This window comes from Charadrius vociferus, unplaced genomic scaffold (assembly GCF_000708025.1).
Source record: "Charadrius vociferus isolate BGI_N301 unplaced genomic scaffold, ASM70802v2 scaffold333, whole genome shotgun sequence".
Lineage (NCBI taxonomy): Eukaryota > Metazoa > Chordata > Aves > Charadriiformes > Charadriidae > Charadrius > Charadrius vociferus.
This window is the reverse complement of record NW_009647682.1, coordinates 1,050,201-1,059,634: the sequence shown is the minus strand read 5'-3', so window position 1 is coordinate 1,059,634 and position 9,434 is coordinate 1,050,201. Positions and strand designations below refer to the sequence as shown.

The window sequence follows — 9,434 nt, the reverse complement described above, 5'->3', positions numbered from 1 at the left end:
GTAGAGAAGAGTTGTAGTTGCATCCCTGAAAACATGATCTGGTCTAATTCATTGCCATGGCCTGGCTTCTCTGCACCAGTGCTGCCTTGTTGGGCTGCATGCTGAAGCTGCTTTTCCTGTCACCCTTTTTATGGTGTGTAGGCTGGCTGTCCTCTACCACTGCAGTACCTTGCCAAGCCTAGTGCTCCAGCCTGGAGAGACATGGAGTGATGGCCTTGGAAAGGAGTGGCTGGTTGCAGAGAGGGTGTGGATTGCTCTCCTGGAAGCTGTATATCTGAATACACAGCTTAGATGGGGAGCTGAGAAACTACAGTTCTCAGCTGTTCAGTGCTGTGGTTGAGAACAAGTGATGGGTTGGTGGTTTTGTTTGGCAAATATAGATTTTAATTTCTTGGGATTCCCAAAGAAACTGAAAGGACTGTGCTCCCGCCTTTCTCTATTGATGTGGACTAGGCAATTCCAGGTCCTGCTCATTCTGGAATTTCAGGGGACAAATTGTATCACCTAGTCATAGGGTCTGGACATAGTTAATTGTGACTGTTACTCAAAACTGTCCTCTTCTAGAATGCATTTAACTCTGTCACTGAAACCCAGAAGTTTAATATTAAATGCCACAGACGGACCAGAAGTTTGGAGATGGTTCCATTGTGGTTTGGCTTTTAATATTCAAAACCCTGTGCTGAAATACTAAGGAAGCTGGGTTTATGGTCTGGACATCAAAGACAACTTGGGAATCCATAAATTGGTATGAATAATCCTTTTGCTGACATGAACTATTTTCTACATAGCTTAAATGAGGTAGTTTTGTCTAGTGTTAAGAAGTTTTAGCACTTTACATACAGAAGTGTGATGTGAGGCCTGATGTTCCATTTCTGAAGTGATACTAGGGGTTTTGTGAGGCAAAGAGTTTCTTACAGAATGACGAAGTTCCCTAAAGTGATCAGGAGGATATTTTCCTTGTTTTATGTATATTGAACAAAATAGCCCTGGATCTTGTAGAAGGTTTTGCTCCATCTGGTGGTTGTGTTTATGTGACTCCTGGGGCTGGAGTTCTGGGGGTGATGCTCTTCTGGACACTTAGGCTGATGACAGGTGTAGTCATCAGTTTTTTTGAATATTTGGTGTTTGTTATGAAGAGAGGAGTTAGCTGAAGCATTTGGAAGAGTTGATCCAACTCTTCCTCTCTAGTTGAGGATAGGAACAAGGAGGCGAATGAGTGTAAAAATGACAATGTCTAAAAGGGTCTTTCTAGGTGGAGGTGGATGATGACTGAAAGAGGCTTTTGTGTTCTGTTGTGTTTTGTGCCAAATGCCCCTAACACCAAAACAATAAGGCCAATGTTTTAATAGCTTTGCAGTATGGGAGTTCAAGCTATGTGTGCTAAATGTTTTCTAAACAAGGAAACTGCTGTTTCTGCTGAGTGATCCAATTTTTTTTCTCCACACAGCGTGAGTGCATCTCAGTCCATGTTGGTCAAGCTGGTGTGCAGATCGGCAATGCATGCTGGGAGCTCTACTGCCTGGAGCATGGCATCCAGCCCAATGGTACAATGCCAAGCGATAAAACCATTGGTGGAGGGGATGATTCCTTTAACACGTTCTTCAGCGAGACCAGTGCAGGAAAACATGTCCCTCGTGCTGTGTTTGTGGACCTTGAACCAGCAGTAATAGGTAAATAGAGACCTGTGCAAGGGACTGTAGAACATGCTGTAGGGTTTGGTTTAACTTACACATTTCTTGACTAACGGATCCATTTCTCTAGTCCTGCAAAACGCTTTGTGGCTTTAAATTTTTACTAAGTAAAGCTTGCCTACATCTTCCTAGTGATGGAAGATACTTGGCTTTATGTTCATTGAGACTGGTAAATGTACACTCTGGAGCTCTAAAGAATTTAAATACTATCTTCTGCCAGTCTGTGGAATTAAATGGGTCTTCTGAATATGCTTCATGCTTTTACTGTGCAAGGAAGTAGCTCTTGAAACAATGACATAATGTGTACAGCAGTCAATAGGAACCTTTTAAAAAGGTGTGATATGTATCACTAAGCAGATTTCTTTTTGTACATAGGAATGATTCCTGTGCTTTCCCAAAACAATTTTCTACTCTCTGTAGCTTGAATAGTGCTTGCAGAAATGAGTCTCAATCACTAGCCTAAATTCAGGGACTTCCAAATGCGTACTTCAGCTTCCTACTGCCTTATCCTTGAACAACAATCCACTCTTATCCTGAAAATCAGTTGCATCCCAAGCTCGGGCAATGCTGGCTCTTGGTATTCAGATGTGATCCCATGCATCAGCCACTGTCCAGTGCCACATTCCGGGGTGTTCGCTACACTGCCAGTCCAGTGTGAGTTCCCCAATTTCACAAGACTTGTTCCTTGTGTCATGAGTCTTGGTTTTGTACTCAACAATGTGTGCCTGAAGTAATTCTGCTGGAGCCACTTTTGTGGCTTAAGTAGTGATCTGTGCTTGCACAGTTGCTGTGTTTATCTTTCTGCAATACATAGTTTGGAAAGGGAGATGAGTGAGTAGGCTTAGGCTATTCCTGTATACGCAAAGTGTGTGTCATGTAACTTATTTTCACTGTAATGCCCCAAAGCACTTTCTGTGGCTAATACAGTTGAATGAACTTCTGCAGGAGAGCAGAAGGCTGTTGGGCAGGTCAAGGGTGGGAGTGCTGGACTGAAAACTTTGAAATGAGCCAAAGCACCCTTGGCCATACACTAATATTGCCAGGAGCAGGTCTGGCTTTCTGTTTTCTTGAGCCCCATGGCTGTTGCTTCCTCTGCTGCTGGCCAGGTGGTGGCTCTAAGCAACCAGAAAAGGCTGAGAAATGAGATGAGGGAGAGCAGGTGGCAAAGCTCTCACCTTGCCTCTGGGGGTGAGTAGCTGGTGAGTCTTGGGACAAGTGGTAGTGTTCCAGCACTTGTTAATGATGCAAGTGTAGTACAGGGAGATGGGCAAAGGGCTGTCTTATGAAATACTTTGTAATACTAAAAAAAGTTAGGGCTTTTTGTTAAAGCTTACATCATGTGCCCTTCTGGTGGCTAGGCTTTCTTTAGTCCTGCCCTGCTTATTTGAAAATTATTGGTCCAGTTTCCTGGGCAGGGCTAGCATGATTCTTCCCATTCATGCAGCATGGCTCTCTGCACTGTGTTTATGAAAAAAAAAAAAAAAATTATTATGCATACAGCAGCTCTGTAGCTGGCATGTAGCACCAGTGGCTTCTGCAGCTACCAGATCAGTGCTGCTCTTAGTGAAAGCAAAAGGGCTGCTGTACATGTACACCAGTTCTGTAGATTTGATAAAATACCATCAAACTTTCCACAAAGAAATAGGTCAGTAACATGTCTGGGAATTCAACATGTGCCTTTAAAAATCTATCCCAGGTAGACTTAAAACCATGAAGGATAGCATGTCCAGGGGAAATTCTTGTTTAGCTCTCACCTGAGCTCTAAATTCTTTATTCCAGCACACTTTCATAGTCCAATGACTGATCCTCTTAACTCTTCAAGTTTTGTTACTTACCCAGGACCATCTTCACTCATGTTGCCCCAACCAGTTAGGTTTTTTCTTTAGGTCCTATATTTTTCCCTTTTACCTGTATTTCTCCTTATAACTTGGAGTGGTAATGCATAAAGTCTTAAACTTACGTATTTTGAATGACATACTTCTCCAAATTGTTTTTATTTTGGTGCAGCTTGGAAATACTGGAGTACTAGATTGCAAACTTCAGTGGTAGCTGGTCAGTGTAAATTTGTTCAAATAGAAACTGTATTTTTAAATCTTGAATTCCACTTAACTTTGTCTTGCTTGCTCTTTTTCAGCTTAAAGAATATACTCAAACAGGCAACTTCATCTGTAGTTAATAAAGCTCTTTGCTTTCCATGTGATTTTAATTAAAGGATGCAGTACTGCATTAGAATATAACTCCAGAATGACTTGAGCTAAACCAGAGACAACTATGCTGTGTGTCTCTGCCTTTCTGGTAGGAGAGAGCTTTAGTCTGCTAGATGTGTGTATTTCTGTAACTAGTGGAGGTCGTTAGTCTAAATTGTTCTCCAAAGCTGTAACTGGTGGGGGATGCTCTGTGTTCGTTTGCATGGTTTCTTTATAACACAGCCATGTGTGCTGGAGCTCACATACAGCTCAGTATTTGCATAACTGAATATCTCTACAAGAGCATCTCCTGTTCCTTTTGAACATTCTTCTCTAACCTTGGCAGAAAGTACAATTAAGGGAAAGAAAGGGACAAGCAAGCAGTGAAGGCTCTGATTGCCCACAGCTGCAGAACCAATAAGGAAACATCTTGGAGGGCCTGGAAAATAAGAGGGAAAAGCAGTATTTCTGATGCTGATCTGCAAAGAGGGCCTCAAGTTGTCTTAAACTGTAGAAGAATGGTTCTGCTGCTACAGTCTAGTTTTAAATTGCTCTGGCAAGAAAATGGGACATTTTCTTGAGCAGTAACTTCATTTTTCTTAGGTATTCAACATTTAGACTGTACTAAGTATTGTATCACCTACTGATGGGTAGAAATCAAGCTGCTTTTTATTAAGTGTTTAGGTACCTTATTCTGGCCACCCTCAGAAGTCTGGAAAACCTGGTCTAGGTAGAAAGCTAACTTTATTTAATTTATTTATATTAGTATTCATCTTGTTTCCCCAGATGAAGTTAGGAATGGGACATACAAGCAACTCTTTCATCCTGAACAATTGATATCTGGTAAAGAAGATGCTGCAAATAACTATGCTCGAGGTCATTACACAGTTGGGAAAGAGATAATTGATCTAGTTCTAGAGCGTATCAGGAAACTGGTAAGACTTTTCTTCACTGAAGCTTCTTAAACATCTTCATGCTGTTTTACAGGATTTGGAAATCAGGTTATCAAATACATATGCCTATAAATTGTGCTTTACTTTGTTCCATGGTAGGAGAATCTGTGGACTTAGTCTGCATCTTAGCCAGCTGAGAATGGTTGGGTTATTCCTGTCAGATGAGACTTTCAAATGGCCTGAAATGCTGATGAGGCATCCAAAACTTTAGTTTCATGTTCAACTTCAGAAAGCCAGGACTGAGATAATTACGATTTGCATAACTCCTGCTGGAAAAGGATTGGTCTCTGGCTGGGGCTCTTGCAGGGAAGTTTAAACAGGAGTGTTTGCTTCTGTGGTTTAGACTTTTGTTTGCATTTCCTGCTTTTATAATTTCTGAATTAATTTTATAGTAATAACAGAAAAGGGGACTAAATCTCAGTAACTTGGGATATTTCAGGCTCCCCAGTATATTGATCATGTGGCAAACTTATGATGTCAGCTTAGAAGGTTAGAGTTCACTCTATAGGGCTGCTAAGCATGTACTTTACCAAATCTGTGTCACAAAGTTGAGAAATTCTTATTGCCCAAAGAAATCCAGGCTATACCTCTAGTGCTCTAATATGGAATGCAATCTTACTGAAAAGTATACCTTTTGCAGATCAAAACTAGCATTATTCTCAACACTTGGCTGCTACCATCTTTAATTAAAGCTAAGATGAAGTTCGCAGCAGGCTGTACTTTGACCTGAAAAATATGGTTGTAATTTCTTTTTACAAGCTGTTGGAGGGCCCTGTCAGTCCTGGGAATCAAGCGAAGCATCATGTGGCACTTCTTTCTGAGGACAAGGCAGTGTAGTGTCTTCATCCAAGACTAAACTGGAATGGCAGTGTAATATATTTTAACAGCTTGCTTCCCTTAACTGAGTTACATGCTTGCAACTCTTACAGCATTATAGCAATAGTTCTGGAACAGAGGATTGCTCTGGCTTTTGTGCAGGTAGAGAATGTCATATCAGTATAAGGGATAGATGGTCTGCAGCTCTTTGAATATTATTGCTTTTCTTGGTCATTGTTAGTCGCCTTGGCCTGAGAATTGGGGGTAGGAGAAGTTTTGAGGTAGTAATTTGGAGTGCAGAAGTCACCTTCCAAGATCTAGGGAGCTTAAAATAGTGAAGAATACAATGTTTTTTATAGGGCAGTTCATTGATTATCAGTGGATGAATCAAATTCAGTATTACTTTCCTGAAGCTTGAAGAGTTGCTATGTGTCAGAATTCAGAGTTGTCTTTTAAGCTTGTTTTGGGATTCTTAATTTCTACACAACTGCTTTAACACATGTATTTTCTCTTTCAGTCTGATCAATGCACTGGCTTGCAGGGTTTCCTGATTTTTCACAGCTTTGGAGGAGGCACTGGCTCAGGTTTTACTTCTTTGCTGATGGAACGCCTGTCAGTTGACTATGGGAAAAAATCAAAATTGGAATTTGCCATCTACCCTGCACCACAGGTCTCAACAGCTGTTGTTGAGCCATACAACTCCATCCTGACTACCCACACCACCCTGGAGCATTCCGACTGTGCCTTTATGGTTGACAATGAGGCCATCTATGACATTTGCCGTAGGAATCTGGACATTGAGCGCCCGACCTACACCAATCTCAATCGCCTCATTAGTCAGATAGTCTCTTCCATTACTGCTTCCCTCAGATTCGATGGTGCCTTAAATGTGGATCTTACCGAATTTCAGACTAACTTGGTGCCTTACCCTCGTATCCACTTCCCATTGGTAACATATTCCCCAATTATTTCAGCAGAGAAAGCTTATCATGAGCAACTCTCAGTGTCTGAGATAACCAATGCTTGTTTTGAGCCATCCAATCAGATGGTGAAGTGTGACCCTCGCCATGGCAAGTACATGGCCTGTTGTATGCTGTATCGTGGCGATGTTGTCCCCAAGGATGTTAATGCTGCTATTGCTGCTATCAAAACCAAGCGCACAATCCAGTTTGTGGACTGGTGCCCTACTGGTTTTAAGGCAAGTCTCAGTTACATCACAATTTTTTTTTTCAGACTTCTCATTCACTGTCATGGGCTTACAAAATATATTTTCTCATTAAGATGTTCTGTAGGTGCCTGATTTGTATTACAGTCACTGTCAAATGCTATGAAGAAACTCATGGTCTCTTCTGCTTTTCACATAGGTTGGCATCAATTACCAGCCACCAACAGTGGTTCCTGGTGGTGACCTAGCCAAAGTCCAGCGGGCAGTATGCATGCTGAGCAACACTACAGCCATTGCTGAGGCATGGGCTCGTCTAGACCACAAGTTTGATCTGATGTATGCCAAACGTGCCTTTGTTCACTGGTATGTTGGAGAAGGGATGGAGGAGGGGGAGTTCTCAGAGGCTCGGGAAGATTTGGCTGCACTTGAGAAAGATTATGAAGAAGTGGGCACAGACTCAATGGATGGAGAAGATGAAGGTGAAGAATATTAAACACAACAGCAATGAATTGCAAGTCTTTGACATTTTACTGCCTCTTCAGTAGCCATGTAAATCATGTCAAATAATTGGAATAAACTTCTTTAATCAAGGCATTTGGTAGTGTCCACACACTATGTACATTTATTAACTATATGCAAGTAGTCTGTAGTCCAGGAGACAATTTATTTCTGAGAAAGATAGCTGAATAAAATAATCCTGCTATAGTTAGGTGGGTTCTTGTCCTTAAGGCACTGCTATTTGAAGAGCTAATAGTGCGTATTTTCCCCCAGAATACAACACTAGAATGTGCTTCACCTTTTGCTGGAAGATTAGCTATGTTTTTTCAAGGCTTTAAAGCTGGTGTCACAGGCAACAGGAACTAACCTTGTATTACCCTTAAGAAAAGATCTAACACCTTTAGAACCGAAGGCTATATGAGTTAGTTTTCTCCTAAACTTAGACTTAGTATGGGGCAGTAACTTAGAGATGCAGTAACCTGCAAGGGGAAGAGATGTCCAGAAAGGGTGTGCCATAGCACAAGGAACTTGCCACTTCTGTCAGGACCTGTGTGGTTGTTGCCCTGGTGTTGCTTTGTCCTCCCACAAAAGGAACTGCATTCCCTGTCTGCCAGCTTTCTGTGAAGTCAGCCTTTTTCCTGAAGCTGTCCAGAGTAAAATCTCTGGGTTAGCTGGCCAGGGTGAAACACTAGTTTTCCCTAAAACTAATTATTTTGCAGAATTAGTCCATGGGATCAGACGTGAAAATTGCGATCCTTCTGCCTTCCTTGTAACAGCATGTAATGAGAGAGGATTTGGCTAATCAGGTTATCTTCAGGTGTGGACAGCCTCTGTCAGAATACTTCTATGTGGTCTGAGTGGGGGCTTGGGAACACAGGGCAGTGATGCACAAACCAAATAACCTGACTGTTTCTAACTCTGTCTTGGAGCTGGGTGACTGAGGAATCTCTCCCACAGAAGCAGCAAAGGTGGAATAGTCAAATATGTTAAGATGACAATTGAATACTGAATGTGATTATAGGATACCAAAGTCTGACTCCAAGCCTAGATTTGAGCTGGAGAACTCCTCCCTGTCCTATTTCAATGTTATTTATATTCCCTCTGATTTAATAGCAGAGCTTGATTTAGGCTAAGCCTTGCGGCCTGTATTAGTTGATGAAGATGTATGTACTTGCTTAGCAGGAGTCTTGGCTGTGGTATGAAAAATGCCTTAACTTCCTTCTGTATGGGAAACCTACAGTACTCAGGTAATGTTGCAGTATTTGACATCACATAAAGTGGGAACCTTTCCCTAACCTCAGTTTTAACTGTGACTTGGTGTGCTTATTCTACTAGAGGGGGGTATCACTTTTAATTTAGATTAACAGGCTGCTGCTGTTGATTGAAGGTCTAACAGAACAGCCTGGTCTGCAGGGGCTGATCAGTAATTTGCTTATGCTGAAAAACCCATTTTCCTGAAGTACTGTGTTTGTGTTCTTGCAGCCATTGCATTGAATCAATCTGATTTGAAATGAATCCAAATTATTGGAGATGGAAGTTACCAATTTTATATAGATGGTGAGAACAATCTTCAGTCTTTAACCTAGATCAGTGCCTCAAACTGTCTTTGTCAGCCATCGTCTTGTGCAGAGTATACAGATGCTGTGTAAGTCATACCTCCTGCCATTCACCATAGCTGAGCAGGTCTGAGGTTTCACCGAGTTTCTCATTTGCTTTTGCTTGTGTTTTTATGTTCGGGGATAGACATAAGTGTAGAGAATTTCAAGTACTGTTGACTAACTTATTTTCCTACTTACTGGATGATTAAGCAAATGTGCTAGGTATAACCCAAGAGTTGCATTCATTGCCAGTCAGATCAACTTCATTTCAGTGCACACATTCAGATGTTTCATGTAATGGCAGTGCCTATGAGGAATATGCAAAGGACTGTTTCATGCCTTGCCAGTGCCTAGATCTTCAGTGTGAAATCTTGTACTAACAGCAGATCATGAAGAACACTGTGTGGCCACAAGTGGCAGCACCATAATTTTCTTTAGAAGTTAGTGTATCGGGGGTTGTGCAGGAGTAGATATCTAAACTGGCCTTCAGTGTGATCTTTTAGCAATGATTTGGCTTTTCTGTCTGG

The 9,434-nt window shown here is 41.6% G+C and overlaps 1 protein-coding gene across 1 annotated transcript; it reads left to right on the top strand.

The window, feature by feature from the left end:
• The first annotated feature begins 1,444 nt into the window (after positions 1-1,444).
• Positions 1,445-7,397, top strand: LOC104283170 (tubulin alpha-8 chain). The gene is made up of 4 exons (XM_009881324.1): positions 1,445-1,670; positions 4,664-4,812; positions 6,164-6,844; positions 7,011-7,397. Exons 1-4 carry the CDS (start codon positions 1,550-1,552, stop codon positions 7,302-7,304), a joined length of 1,245 nt encoding a protein of 414 aa, XP_009879626.1. The 5' UTR covers positions 1,445-1,549; the 3' UTR covers positions 7,305-7,397.
• Positions 7,398-9,434: the final 2,037 nt, after the last annotated feature.